The 16,026-nt window shown below is 35.5% G+C and overlaps 1 protein-coding gene across 5 annotated transcripts in view; it reads left to right on the top strand.

Moving 5' to 3' along the window:
- Positions 1 to 16,026, top strand: part of ZCWPW2 (zinc finger CW-type and PWWP domain containing 2) — a 154,916-nt gene that overhangs the window by 96,078 nt on the left and 42,812 nt on the right. For 4 of the 5 annotated variants that reach the window (XM_086720593.1, XM_086720590.1, XM_086720594.1 and 1 more), the window contains exon 6: positions 9,229 to 9,275. The exons of the other annotated variant lie outside the window; for it this stretch is intronic. In XM_086720593.1, the coding sequence (XP_086576719.1) occupies positions 9,229 to 9,275 (47 nt within the window). The remainder of the gene's footprint in view (positions 1 to 9,228; positions 9,276 to 16,026) is intronic. 5 annotated transcript variants of the gene reach the window in all.

The following is a 16,026-nucleotide window of genomic DNA, read 5'->3' as shown; positions in this document are numbered from 1 at the left end:
TTATTTATTTATTTATTTATTTATTTATTTTTTTCAACGTTTATTTATTTTTGGGATAGAGAGAGACAGAGCATGAACGGGGGAGGGGCAGAGAGAGAGGGAGACACAGAATCGGAAACAGGCTCCAGGCTCTGAGCCATCAGCCCAGAGCCTGACGCGGGGCTCGAACTCACGGACCGCGAGATCGTGACCTGGCTGAAGTCGGACGCTCAACTGACTGCGCCACCCAGGCGCCCCTGCAGTGGTGTTTTAATTTGCAATTAAATGTCATTAGAAAATGACATACAATGATGATGAACATGCTTTCATATGCTTATTTGCCATCTATAAATCTTCTTTGCTGTGGTGTCTCTTCATTGCCTGCTTTTTAATTCAATTGTTCATCTTGTTGACTTTTAAGAGTTCTTTGTATATTTCAAATAACAGTCCTTTTGTCAGGTATGTATTTTGCAAATATTTTTTTCTCACTCTGGATTATCTTCTCATTCTCTTGACAGTGCATTTTTCAGAGCATACATTTTAATTTTAATGAAGTCCAACTTATTAATTATTTCTTTCATGGGCCTTGCCTTTGATGTTATATCTAAAGTCATCAGCATATCATAGGTCATCTACATTTTCTCCTGTGTTACCCTCTAGGAGTTTTATAGTTTTGCATTTTTCATTTAGATGTGTGATTTTGAGTTAATTTTTATGAAAGGTGTAAGGTCTAGATCTAGATCCATTTTTGGCACATAGACATCTAGTTGTTCAACACCAGTTATTGAAAACACTTTTCTTCATTATATTGTCTTTGCTCTTTTGTAAAAGATCAGTTGACTATATTTATAGAGTCTGTTTCTGGGCGGTCTATTCTGTTCCATTGATCTATTTGTTATTCTTTTCCCAATATCACACTGTCTTGATTATTGTAGCTTTAGAGTAAGTCTTGAAGTCAGGTAGGATGAAGTCCTCTAACTGTCCTTCAATATTGTGATGGCTATTCTGTATCTTTGTCTATTCATATAAACTTTAGATTCAGTTTGTTGATATCCACAAAATAACTTGTTGGGATTTTCATTGAGATTGCACTGAATCTATAGATCAAGTTGGGAAGAACTGACATCTTGACAATATTGAGACTCCCCATCCATAAATATGAAATATATCCACATTATTTAGTTCTTTCATTTTGTTCATCAGAGTTTTGTAGTTTTCCTCATATAATCTTGTCCATCTTTTGTTAAATTTATGCCTAAGTATTTCATTTGGGGGTGTTAGTGTAAATGGTAATGTGTTCTTAATTTCAAATCCTACTTTTTAATTGCTGGTAAATAGGAAAGTGATTGACTTTTGTGTATTAACCTCGTGCCCTACAACCTTGCAATAATCACTTATTTGTTCCAGGAGTATTTTTCTTGATTTTTTGGATTTTCTGCATAGATATTCATGTCATCTACTGAGAAAGGCAGTTTTATTATTTCTCGATCTATACTCTTCTTCCTTTTTTCCCCCTTACTGCATTAATTAGGAGTTCCAGTACAATATTGAAAAGAGTTCTGAGGCAGGAACATCTCTGACTTATTCCTAATCTTAGGGAAAAAGCTTTGAGCTTCTTACTATTGAGTATGATGTCAGCTGTAGGATTTTTATAGATTCTCCTTATCAAATTGAGGATGTTTCCCTTTATTCCTAGTTTGCTGGGAATTTTTATCATGCATGGGTGTGTTGGATTTTGGTAAGTGCTTTATTTGCACAACTGATATGATCATATTTGACTTTTCTTTTTTAACCTACTGTTGAAGCAGCCTCGTTCGTATACCTCAGATAAATCTCACTTGCTTATGGTGTATAATTCTTTTTATACATTGTTAGATTTGATTTGTAGTATGTTGAGAATTTTGCATTTATGTTCATTAGAGAAATCGGTCCGTAGTTTTCTTGTAATGTCTTTGTTTGGTTTTGTTATACTGGCCTCAGTGAATGAATTAGGAAGTATTCCCTCTGCTTCTATCTTCTGGAAGAGCTTATAGAGAATTGCTATAATTTCTTCCATAAATATTTGGTAGAAATCACCAGTGAACCCATCTGGGCTTGGTGTTTTTGTTTTGTAAGGTTATTATATTGATTCAATGTTATAAAAAGATATAGGCTTCTTAGATTGTTTATTCTTGGGTGACTTTTGACAGATTACGTCTTTTAAACAATTGGTCCATTTCATCTAGATATCAGATTTGCGGGCATAGAGTTATTGACAGCATTTCCTTTTATTATCCTTTTAATATCTTCACATCTGTAATGATGCCCTCTCTTTCATTTTTGATATTAGTAATTTATGTTTTCTGTCCTTTTTTTCTAGTTAGCCTGGCTAGTGTCTTATTTTTATTGATCTTTTCAAAGAAACAGCTTTTGGTTTTATTTCCTCAATTGATTTCCTGTTTTCAATCTCATTGGTTTCTGCCCTAATTTTTATTTTTTGTGCATACTTCGTATTTTAACTTGCTTTTCTTTTTCTAGTTTCCTAAGATGGAAGCTTAGTTTATTGATTTTGGGTCTTTGTTTTTTCATAATATACACATTTTAATGCTGTAAATTCCTCTCTAAATACTGCTTTTACTGCATCTTACAAATTTTCATAAACTTTATTTTCATTTTCATTTAGTCCAAAGTATTTTTTTTTTAAGTTTATTTATTTTTGAGACAGAGAGAGACAGAGCATGAACGGGGGAGGAGCAGAGAGAGAGGGAGACACAGAATCGGAAGCAGGCTCCAGGCTCTGGGCCATCAGCCCAGAGCCTGACGCGGGGCTCGAACTCACAGACTGTGAGATTGTGACCTGAGCTGAAGTCGGACGCTCAACCGACTGAGCCACCCAGGCGCCCCTAGTCCAAAGTATTTTAAAATTTCTCTTACGATTTCTTTTTTGACCCATATGTTATTTAGAAATGTGTTGTTTAATCTCCAAGTATTTAGAGGGTTTTATAGTTATCTTTCTGGGGTTTTTTTGTTTGTTTTGTTTTGTTATCTAGTTTAATTCCACTGTGGTCTGAGAGCAGACTATTGTATGATATCTGTTTTCAAAAGTGAGTTAGGGAGTATTTTATGGCCCAAAACGTAGTCAATCTTGGTGAATGTTCCAAGTGAGCATGAGAAGAATGTGTATTCTGCTACTGAGGTTGTAGTCTGTAGGTGTAGATTATATTCAGTCGATTGATGGTGTTGAGTTCAAAGTACAATAGTTTCCTCTTATATGCAGTTTCACTTTCTACAGTTTTAGTTATCCGTGGTCAGCTGTGGCCTAGAAGCAGGTGATCCTCCTTTGATGTTTCATCAGAAGGTCAGTAGTAGCGTAACAGTATGTCACAATGCCTCTGTCATTCACCTCACTTCATCTCATCATGCAGGCATTTTATCTCATAAAACAAGAAGGATGAGTACATTACAATAAGAGATTTTGAGAGACCACATTCACACAATTTTTATCAGAGCATATGGTTATAATTACTCTATTGTATTAAGATCTCTTACCCTGCCTAACTTATAAATTAAACTGTATCATGACTATGTATATATAGGAAAAAATCAGTATATATAGGTTTTATTACTATCCATGGTTTCAGGTGTCTACTGGGGTCTTGGAACATATCCTCCACAGATAAAGGGAAACTACTGTATGTCCTGACTGATTTTCTGCCTTCTGGACCTGCTCATTTCTGATAACGTCTCTAATTATCATAATGGGTCTATCTATTTTCCTTGAGTTCTATCAATTTTTGTGTTACATGCTTTGACACTGTTGTTAGACACATTTATATTAATAATCATTATGTCTTCTTGGAGTAGTAACCACTGTATTATTAATTAATATTCTCTTTATCCCTGATAACTTTCCTTGCTCTGAAGCATTCTCTGTCTGAAATTAATATAACTTTCTTTTAATTAGTGTTAACATGCTATATCTCTATTTTTCTACTTTTAACCTCTGTGTGTCTTTGTAGTTAAAGTGAGTTTTTTTGTAGACAGCATATAGTTGATCCACTCTAACAGTCTTTGTTTTTTAATTGGTATAATTAGACACTGAAATTTAAAATAGTTATTGATATAGTTGGATTAATAGCTACCATATGTGTTACTGTTTTCCATTTGTTTTTCTTTGCTCCTATTTTTTCTTTCACTCTTTTTCTGCCTTTTGTAGTTTAATTGAACATTTTATATAATTCTGTTTTCTTTTCTTTCTTAGCATATCAATTATGCTTTCTTTTTAAGTTTCTTTAAGAAAAAAAACTTTTTAAGGAGATGGTTTTCCTAAATTGAACATATTGTTGCTGTTATTACTATTTTGAACACATTGTTTTCAGTTAAAGAATAAGAAAATTAAAGGTTTATATTTTACCTTCACTTAGTCATTCCCTGATGCTATTCCTTTCTTTATGTAGATACAAGTTTCTACTCTACATCATTTTCCGCTCTCTTTTAACATTTCTTGTAAGGTAAATCTACTGGTAACAAATTCCCTCAATTTTTCTTTGCCTGACAAAATATATATGCCTTTATTTTTGAAGGATAATTTCACAGGGTACTGAATTCTAATTTGGTGGGTTTTTCTCTCATAACACTAATTATTTCACTCACTCTCCTCTTGTTCTCACAGGTTCTGAGGGGAATTGGATGAAATTCTATCTGCTCCTTTACAGATAAGGCACACCACCCTCCCCCAGGCTTCTTTCAATAATTTTCCTTTATCTTTGCTTACCGCTTACCTTTGGCATTTATACTGCTTGTCCTCTGAGCTTCCTGGATCATTATTCGGTATCTGACGTTAAATCGGGGGAAATTCTCAGTCATTATTGCTTCCAATATTTCTTCTGTTCCTTTCTCTATTTCTTTTCTGTCTGGTATTCCCATTACACATATATTATACTTTTGTGGTTTTCCCATTGATCCTGGATATTCTTTTCTTTTGTTTTCCAATTTTTTTTCTCTTTGCTTTCAGTTTTAGAAGTTTCTATTAATATATCCTCAAGCTCACAGATTCTTTCCTCAACTGTGTCCAATCTAGTGATGAAACCTGTCAAAGGTATTCTTCATTTCTGTTACAGCATTTTGAATCCCCAGCACTTCTTTTTTATTATTTCTTAGAATTTCCATGTCTCTACTTACAAGAACCACTTGTTCTTGAATGTTGCCTACTTCTAACGCTAAAGCCCGTACCGTATTAAGCGTACTTGTTTTAAATTCACAGTCTGATCATTGCAGCATCTCTGACATACATGGGTCTGCTTTTGATACTTGCTCTGTCACTTCAGACTGTTTTTTGCTTTTCGTATGCTTTGTACTTTTTGTGGAAAGACAAACATGATGTACCAGGTAATGGAAACTGTGGTAAGGAGACCTTTAGCAGTGTAGTGGTAAGGCATGTGGGACTAGGGAAGGCATTCTATATTTGTTTGTTTGTTTGTTTGTTTGTTTGTTTGTTTGTTTTGAGAGAGAGAGCGCGTGCGCTAGTGTGAGGGGGGAGGGGCAGAGAGAGAGAGAGGGAGAGAGAGAATCCCAAGCAGGCTCTGCACTGTCAGTACAGAGCTTGACACGGAGCTCAATCTCATGAACCATTAGACCATGACCTGAGCCAAGATCAAGAGTTGAATCCTAACCATCTGAGTCCCCCAGATGCTCCAAGCATTCTATGGTTCTATGATTAGGTCTTAGTCCTGGGCTTTGAACTGTACAAGTGCTTCCCATTTTTTTTCACCCCCTTACATGGTACATAATGGATAGAGGGGATCCCGAGTTGGTATGTCCCTTCCTTGCGTGGAAAACCATAGAATGCTTGATTTGGGTATTTCCCTCCCCCACTAATTGGTCAGGCTCGGAGAAAACCAGAATAGGTTAGGCTCTGGTAAAATAGTTTCTCTTCAAAGCAAACGGCTAAGAACTGAATGCTCTGGCATGTTTCAAAATGGTTACTTTTTTCTTCCCACTGAGGAAGTGCAAAGGTGTTTTTCTCCAGTCTTTATTATGAGAACCCGATATAGCTCCTGGAGGTAAATGCATAAAAGTGTGCCTCCCTCCTGCATGACTGGGTCCCCCAAGAATTTTTCTCTCTCAGGCTTGTTCACATTGAGGCTCCAGCAATTCATCAATTACAGTTCATGTGTTCCTACCCCAGCACTAGTTCCTGTGGAGGTTTCTGCTCCATTAAGTTGTGATTCTTTGTATTCACCTGTCTCTCCAAATTTGGGGGCCGCGGTTTGCCCTGTGACCTCATTTCTCTAAGGCATCTAAGAAGAGTTATTGATTTTCAATTTGTTCAGCTTTTTACCTGTTGTGAGGATGGAGTGTGACTTCTAAGCTCTTTACATGCCAGATCGGAAACTGGAATATCCTCTACCTTTTTAAGAACATGCTTTCAGCTGTCGCCTTTAAAGAAGCATATACTAACAGATTTTCTGAGGCCATCAATGGATAAGCCTTAAAAAATATTTTTTTTTAAAAAAGAAGCCACTGATTTATGTTAATATTTGTACTCCTTTCTAATACGGTTGTAAATAAAAAAAATTTAACATCTGTTATGAGTCATGAGGCATAACCACCTCTACTGATTCGGAACATTTTCATTTTCTACCTGCAGCTCCTCTTTTGCACTTTAAAACGATGATATGGATGTAGCCCAGAAGAGGAGTAAAGGCCCTTTTAATTATCCAAATCTACATTTCCTGTTAACTGCTTTTCACTCTGTGTGAGGGTCCCCACATGCAGAGATTTCTGAAGGGAGGAAATTAAACCTTTCTCACTAGGGAAAATTCAGCTCTTAGAAAGTGTTTAATGTTGCTGAAGGTGAACACGGACCTACTGTTATTAATAGGAAAATTGCTAATGATTGTAATGTTTTTCAGCATTACATCAGACTTTCCCTTTGGCAAATCCCTTTGAAAATCAGAGTGGCTGTTGTTACCCCCCGAAACACTTCTATATTGCACTGGGAGATGGTTGTGCAACGTTTCAACATAAAAAGTTCCTTGAACAACAGTTTGGATATTTCTGTTCCAAATGTGTCTCCCTACTGGAAATTTTACATAAGAATGATGTATATTTTGAGGAGAAAAATAACAAAATTGTATTCTTTTTTCACTAACTGGAAAAAAGACCAGTATATGACCAGGGTCCATTGGATCCAATTTTAGTTTTGAGTTTCTTTTATGTACATTTTCAACTGCGTGTACAGATTGATATTTCATCATGACTTTCATTGTTATTAGAGGTCTTCAAAAGAAGAAAGAGAAAAATCTTGTAATTATCATCAGGGCTCTTTTGTAAATCTGAAATGCATTATGGAATTTTACTAATCTTTGCTATTTTATCATTACTCATCAGTTTATTCCCAACTATGTTAAAAAGACTAAAACAATTATTTAAATGGTAGAATGATGGAATCACTTAACAAGATGATACAACAGTAACATGTATAATCACTAACCTATTTTTCCTAGTATTGCAAGGGTTAAGATCTCTCTGTATGTGTCTCTGTCTCTCTCTCTCTCTCTCACACACATGCACCCATACCCCAGAATGTCTTTATTAGCTAAATGTAAAAGAACACTGTTAATAATCTATTATCTACCACACATTGTTTTAGGAGTTTTATTTACATAAATTCTGTTACTTGAATCTCACAATATACCAATAAGGTAATAATTATTACTCCTGGTTTATCAATAAAGAAACTAAGGGTCTGAGAACATATATGGTGTTTTATATCTTACATTGTCTAGTATAGTCACTTACACCATGTAAATGTTCTATGTATTTTAACTCGTAAGTTATATTAATTCGTTCAGGTAAAATGTGTATTTCAGATCCATGTGAGATTTTGAATAAGATACATGTACATTTATTAATTATAAAAAAAATTGAGCACCTACTGCATATAAAACTTGGCCCCTGACTTTAAGGCACATTCTAGTCTTGTAGGGTGCTTTGACGTATATAGAAGTAACCATAAGACAAGGAAGAAAGTTCTGTGTCCTGTCATGACTGTGGTTTTGCAACAAAGGTGGTTATTTCTCCTAGTTGGAAGAATTTTCTGTGACCGTGGATGGTCTTATACATTCATCAGTGGGGAGAAAAAGGGTATTCCAGAAGAAGGGATTATTTCAAGCACACAGCTGAACATAGGAAAGAGGACAGTTTACATGTGGCCAACTAATTATAGGCATAAATATAATAACCTGCTTCTCTGGATTTGTATGCTTTATGCCAATAATTTTTTCCTGCAAAATTTGCTTTTAGATAGCAGCATTTATTTACTCTCATATCCATGGATATTTATTCTCTTTGTTTGTTTTAAGTTTTCATTGTGAATTATAGTCCTACATTGATAAATTAAATTTTGGGGTATTTTTTAATGTTAAATGTAACCCTAAAACCTTATTATTAATGTCCATAATTCTCTTCATTTTTCATTACCACAATATTAAGGTTAATAAAACATATGTGTGAATAAAAATTTATGTATAACTCATTTCATTGGAATTCTACATTGAACCCATAAAAAATACAATTTCTTAATTATTATTGCCAATAAGTTTTACTAATTCACACGCACAGTTTTACATATATCAAAATTATATCTTAACATAGTTTTCTACGTGCTATTTGTTTATCATCCTCCTTGCTGAGTGTTGCTTAAGGGTCCTGCATGGAAGCTGCAGACATAAAGATTAAACACTTGCAGTCAGATGGGTCTGGCCCCACTGCATGGCCTCAGGCAGGGTACTTAGCCTTAACTTTCTTAGCTGGGAAATGGACTACATACTTTTTTGCAAGTTTATCATGAGGTTTAAACAAGAGATTGTCTATGTAAGGTCTTTATCCATGTCTGGCATAGAGTAGATGTGCAAGTGGAGATAGCTGGGATTTCATTCCAGGTCCTGTATACTCCAGAGCACATTAGCTGACCAGAACCTGGAATAAGATACACTAGTTGCTAACTTGGAAACATCCAGCCAACCAGTTAGATTTAAGGGAGGAGGCTTGTCAAATAACTATGCGGATCCCTGATATTATTACCTTTGGATTATTTTGTTATACTCAACTTGGAGAAGTTGAGTTTAATAGCATTATGATTAAAAAATCATTGAAAACACATATCACAGCATGAGAAAGTAGAAAATTCTAACTGTATAATGTTGCATTTATTTGAACAGGAGTGTAGGCACTTTTTTGAAACAGCCATACTTTATTATCTTACAGATAAATCCAAAGCAGATGGCAAAGTTGCTGTGGTAGCCAAGAAAAGGGTAAGATCATGTTTCATTATATAAAATATGCAGACTTCAAATTCCATTTGATTAAAGCTATTTTTAAAAGAAAATTGAATTAATATTTAAAAGCAAAATGACATATAATCAGTATTTTCTTCTAAATGTTAGTTGAGTGCATTTTTCCTTTTTTAGGTTAACACTAGAAATTTAATTTTTATGATTACTTATATCAGTGTTACAGACTTATGAGGAATTAGAATGATAGCAATATTTAAAGTTAACAAGTAAGTAATTGCTTTTATTTATATTTCACATACAGGGGTGCCTGGGTGGCTCAGTCAGTTAAGTGTCTGACTTCAGCTCAGGTCATGATCTCACGGTTTGTGGGTTTGCGCCCCACGTCAGGCTCTGTGCTGACAGCTCACAGCCTGGAGCCTGCTTTGGGTTCTGTGTCTCCCTTTCTTTCTGCTTCTCCCCCACTCATGCTCTGTCTCTCTCTGTCTTTCAAAAATAAATAAACATTAAAAAAATTGTTTTTAAAAGTTGTATTTCACAAACATACTCTCCTATACTAAAATATTTTTTGTATACCATGTTATTGGAATGTGTGCAATCTCATGGAAGATTTAAATAATTAAAATTCACAGCTTAATATGGACTTTACCTTGAAGTTGAGAACAGTATCAGCCATTTGTATAAATCTAAACATAGAATCTTTAAATAAAATTTTTTTTTTTAATTTTTTAATGTTTACTTTTGAGAGAGAGAGAGAGAGAGAGAGAGAGAGAGAGAGATGGAGAGAGAGAGATGGAGTGCAAGCAGAGGAGGGGCAGAGAGAGAGACGGAGACACAGAATCTGAAGCAGGCTCTAGGCTCTGAGTTGTCTGCACAGAGCCCAAGGCAGGGCTGGAACTCACGAACTGTGAGATCATGACCTGAGCCGAAGTTGGACGCTTAACCAACTGAACCACCCTGGCACCCCTAAAGTTTGTGAAGTCAAGAGCATTTTAAAAGAATTCTAACACATCAATTTGTATATGCAGGGAGATGTTTAACTCTACCTATTGTCAAAACTTGATTGGGATAGGATGAACCTTTGACATTCTCCTCAAGTGACAGTATTCTTAACAGGACACTACTGAAAAAAGAGAAAGAGCCAATTCTTAAAACAAATTCTTTTAGACAAATAATATATTGGTGTCATAAAAAGAACTGTGATTGAAAGGAAAGCCTATCCCTGTAGTATTTCCTGGGTTGAATGGTGGTGTTGGTGCAGGGTGGACCCAGGAAAGGTTGAGTGTAACCTGGAAGAACAGAAAAGATTTTGGACACAAACCTATAGATGAACAGGCAAGGAAGTAAGTGTTGTTTTTATATTCTGAGTATGTACATAGGTCATGGGCCTTTTTGAAATCAACTCTTTTGCTTTTTGACTTGTAAAAGTAGTCTGTACTTTTCACTGGCTAAATAATGTTGCTGCACCTTTGCAGAGAGGAAGTCAATATCATAGAAGACAAGGTTGCCTTTTAAAACAGAAAGAAGGGGTGCCTGGGTGGCTCAGTCGGTTGAGCGTCCAACTCTTGATTTTGACGCAGGACGATCTCAGTTTGTGGAATTGAGCCCTACGTCGAGCTCTGTGCTGACAACACAGAGTCTACTTGGGATTCTCTCTCTCCCTTTCTCTCCGCCCTTCCCCTGCCTGCACGGGAGTGCTCGCTCTCTCTCTCTCTCTCTCTCTCTCTCTCAAAATAAATACATAAACGTTTAAAAACAAACAAGAGGAAATAGGACTTGTGTGTATGTCTGAAGATTTAGACAGGAATTTTTGAGATAGCATTGTTAATGTGGGTAGAATTGTTTATTTTAGTCTCAGCTAAAGGATATTTAGAATAAAAAATGATAAGGATAATAACTAACATTTTTATATACTGTTTTATTTTTACCAGTGATTCTCAGTGAAAGCTATACTACTGTCTTTAGGACAGTGCTATTTAAAGTGTGGTCCATGGACCAGAGCTGGTCTGCAAACTATTTATTATTGGTCTGCAATGAGATAAAAGCCAAAAATGAGAGGAACCATTTAGAAACTTGTATAGTAATTCCACAGGGTCATTTTTTTCTGTTGAATGTAATGATAAAATAGAACTTATATTTTATATTTGTTTTCTATTTCACTTTTTTCCTAGTAACTTGTTTCTGTTTTTAATTTTGTATAGAAGTATAGATCTTAGGCAAATTAGGGACAAAACGTCCTTTAACACAGATAATTTGAGAGACATCTCCCTATGAGATATGTTAGGAATTTGTAGAAGTGTCTTGGGTTATAGTAATTTGGGGAATACAGGGCATTTTGTTGGGCAAAGGTTAAGGAAACTAGATATCTTGCAATGCATGGAACAGAACTATTTCACAAAAACTGCCTAACATTTGGCATGATTTTTGAATGTGCTGCTAGACTCAGCAAACTACAGAGATACAATTGACCCTTGAACAACAGAGATTTGGGGCACTGACCACTATAGTCAGAAACCCATGTATAACTTCTGACTCCCCCAAAACTTAACTACTAATAGCCTATTGCCAACTGAAGGCCTTATTAAAAACGTAAATAATCAACTAATACAGATTTCTGTATGTTATATGTAATATATACTATATTTTTACAATACATTAAGCTAGAGAAAACAAAATGTTAAAATCATAAGGAAGAGAATCTACATAAGAAACTGCATGCAAGTGCAAGCTTTTTATGGAGTGGAATAAACACATTGTTCTTGAAATTATTGAATAATTTACTTATTTTCTATTCAACATATTGTAATGTATTTAAGTATATATTTAGCTGTAAGAATAGAAGTGCAGTTACTGAGAAATCATGGAAAACATTTATAAATCTGTAGGAAATTTGAGATGATTTTTAGCAGTCTTAAAATCAAACATTACTAAACACAGATACATGAAATGTATTGATCTCTTTGTATTTCAAAAAAATAAACATTTAGAAATATTTCATAGTATTGCTACCCTTTCCATTTGTAAACACTTTACAATTGTGATAAGAAATCTATGTTTAAATATTTACATATTGAGATTATTTGGGAAGAAGGCATAGCAGACATTATCATCATCATATTACAAAGGAGATCATTTATAGTTAGAGAAGTTAAGGAATTTGCCATACTCCCACAGTGCTCCTTAGATAATTTTACTTAATCTTAGTTTTTCTTAGTTCTTATTAAAGTTTAGCAAGCTAGTCCTATTAGAGTTTGAGTGTTAATTTCAACTAATATGGTAGCTTTTATTTTTTTATACATTTGGATCTATGGATATCGAAGACAGTATTTTTTTTAAAGATAGAAATGTTTTGGGGCGCCTGGGTGGCTCACTCGGTTAAGCAACTGACTTCGGCTCAGGTCATGATCTTGCAATTCGTGGGTTGGAGCCCTGCATCAGACTCTGTGCTGACAGCTCAGAGCCTGGAGCCTGCTTCAGATTCTGTGTCTCCCTCTCTCTCTGTTCCTCCCCTGCTTGTTCTCTCTGTCTCTCAAAAATAAATAAAGGTTAAAAAAAAAATTTAAGATAGAACTGTTTTATATAAAACACTATAGGTGGACAAAAGAAAGTTGCTGGTGTGAAAGCAAAAGATGATGATGATGATGATGATGATGATGATGATGATGATGATATGTGGGGCACCTGGGTGGCTCAGTCAGTTAAGCGTTCAGCTCAGGTCCTGATCTCGCATTCATGCATTTGAGCCCCGGGTCGGGCTCTGTGCTGACAGCTCAGGGCCTGGAGCCTGCTTCAGATTCTGTATCTCCTTCTCTCTCTGCCCCTCCCCTGCTCGTGCTCTGTCTTTCTCTCAAAATTAAATAAATAAAAATTTTAAAAAATAACAGTATGATGTATTAAGTGCCTACAAAGGCCAGGGATACACATACATTACTTCATTTGATTCAACAACAATTATGTGAGGTAATCATTATTGTCTATGGTTAATGAATAAAGAAAATAGGCATAGGGATGTTCACCACTGCAAAAATTACATTACAAAGATGAATGATAAAAACAAGTAAGGTAGTTTTCTGTACAGCCCCTTACCCTGGGTTGCAAGTCTTAATAGTCTATTTTCTTTATTTATATAAACAGAGGTATATATGTACATGTATAAATGCTTTGTGATTGTCTCGTTTTTACAACAATGAGATCTTATTATATATATTATTCTACAGATTTAACTACTTAAGCAGATACAGATCTGTTTTTAGCCTTCTATATAGCATACCATAACAGATATATCAGTTTTAATCAGTGAGCTCTATATTGATGAATGTTTGGGAGTTTTTCAAGTTGCTGTTGTGGTTTGATACTGCTACATGCAATGCTTTAATAAACATCTTTATGCATATATTTTAAAATACTGATGCCATTATTTTTATAGGATAAATTCCCCAAATGGGCTTGATAGATTAAAGCTAACCACAGTGTCACTTGCCTCCCTTGAATCATGAAATGACCTTGCGGAATAAGTTGTCAAAGTTAGGTGTTGGCCTGTGCTGAGTTGTAGTGGCAGTCTCTACAACCTGTTTGAACCAAGGTATAAGAATGTTCCCACCTTGAATACTGTTCCTAAGTGCCTATTAGGAAAGTGCTTCTTGGGTCAAATATGAGAGCTCTATCTGCAAGCCTCTGCCATTCCCATAGGCCCCTTCTTTTAGCTCTTCAGCCACATGTTAAGATAGAGGTGAGTAGTAAAGGTGCCCACACCTTTTCACCTGACCACTGCTCTGCCCAATGGCAGCAGTCTGAATGAAAAAGAATTAGAGTAAGTCTCACCTACCTCTGAGTTCCACTTGCCAAAAAAAAAAAAAAAAAAAAGGGGAAGATCTGATTGTCTCCTAAGTCCCTTCCTGCTCTAATATTCCATGAAATATTTATAACAGCTCAGTAAATACTTTCAGAATGTCAAAGGACTTGTGCAGACCAGAGTAAATATCTGGGTCACTTGGCCCAAGAAATAAATAAAGGAATAAAAATAGTAGTGTATGCGGAAGATAGGTGGAGTAGCTGATGGTGTTGCCTGTTACAGTTCTGCGAGATGTTTGAATATAAAAAACGAAGATTCAGGAAACACTATAGTGTGGTAGAAGGAGTAGGAACTTATGAATGAACCAGATCTGCTTTCAAGGGCTAGTTCCGCTACTTAGTTGTGTGACCTTAGGCAAGTTAACATCTTTGTGCCTCATTGGATTAATCTCTGATTTGGGAACAATAAGAATTACCTTGTATGGTTGTTATAAAGGTTAACATGAAAAGCAATTAAAACAGCATAGAGTTTGCTACATTTTGTAGGTACTTGTTTAATAAATGCCTAGTACTTCTCTAATTTCTTCTTAGAAATAGGAAGGATTTAAGAATATTTAAAATTTTCAGATTTATAATAGCATCATAGTCTATTAGATAGTTAAGATTATGTAAAAGTCTTTTTTTTAAGGAAGTCCAACATTTTAATCATAATATAATTTTTTTGGAAGTAATATAATAACATTGTATTTGGAGAACAGAATTTTTATTTTATTTATTTATTTATTTTTTTTTTCAACGTTTATTTATTTTTGGGACAGAGAGAGACATAGCATGAATGGGGGAGGGGCAGAGAGAGAGGCAGACACAGAATCGGAAACAGGCTCCAGGCTCTGAGCCATCAGCCCAGAGCCCGACGCGGGGCTCGAACTCACGGACCGCGAGATCGTGACCTGGCTGAAGTCGGACGCTTAACCGACTGCGCCACCCAGGCGCCCCATGGAGAACAGAATTTTTAAATCATCCAAAATCCATCCCCTCGATTATAATTTTTAATTAATTTTATGCATTTGTTTACAGTTATTTCTATATGCATATGTTTATTTGCATGGCTTTAATCATTGAGTAATGTACCATTATTGTTTTCATTTATGCATTATATCACAAATCTTTTTCATGTTGTTTTACCATTCTTATTACTTTTAAGAGTTTTTTTTGTTTTGTTTTGTTTTGTTTTGTTTTTTTTTTGTTTTTTTTTTTTTTTTTTTTTTTTTTAATAAGTATCTTTTTTTTTTATTTATATATGAAATTTATTGTCAAATTGGTTTCCATACAACACCCAGTGCTCATCCCAAAAGGTGCCCTCCTCAATACCCATCACCCACCCTCTCTTCCCTCCCACCCCCCTCAACCCTCAGTTTGCTCTCAGTTCTCAACAGTCTCTTATGCTTTGGCTCTCTCCCACTCTAACCTCTTTTTTTTTTCCTTCCCCTCCCCCATGGGTTCCTGTCAAGTTTCTCAGGATCCACATAAGAGTGAAACCATATGGTATCTGTCTTTCTCTGTATGGCTTATTTCACTTAGCATCACACTCTCCAGTTCCATCCACGTTGCTACAAAAGGCCATATTTCATTTTTTCTCATTGCCACGTAGTACTCCATTGTGTATATAAACCACAATTTCTTTATCCATTCATCAGTTGATGGACATTTAGGCTCTTTCCATAATTTGGCTATTGTTGAGAGTGCTGCTATGAACATTGGGGTACAAGTGCCCCTATGCATAAGTACTCCTGTGTCCCTTGGATAAATTCCTAACAGTGCTATTGCTGGGTCATAGGGTAGGTCTATTTTTAATTTTCTGAGGAACCTCCACACTGCTTTCCAGAGCGGCTGCACCAATTTGCATTCCCACCAACAGTGCAAAAGGGTTCCCGTTTCTCCACATCCTCTCCAGCATCGATAGTCTCCTGATTTGTTCATT

The sequence above is a fragment of the Puma concolor genome, chromosome C2 (assembly GCF_028749965.1).
Source record: "Puma concolor isolate L17-30 chromosome C2, mPumCon1.1.hap2, whole genome shotgun sequence".
Lineage (NCBI taxonomy): Eukaryota > Metazoa > Chordata > Mammalia > Carnivora > Felidae > Puma > Puma concolor.
The sequence above is the reverse complement of the archived record's forward strand: the minus strand, read 5'-3'. Positions and strand labels throughout refer to the sequence as shown.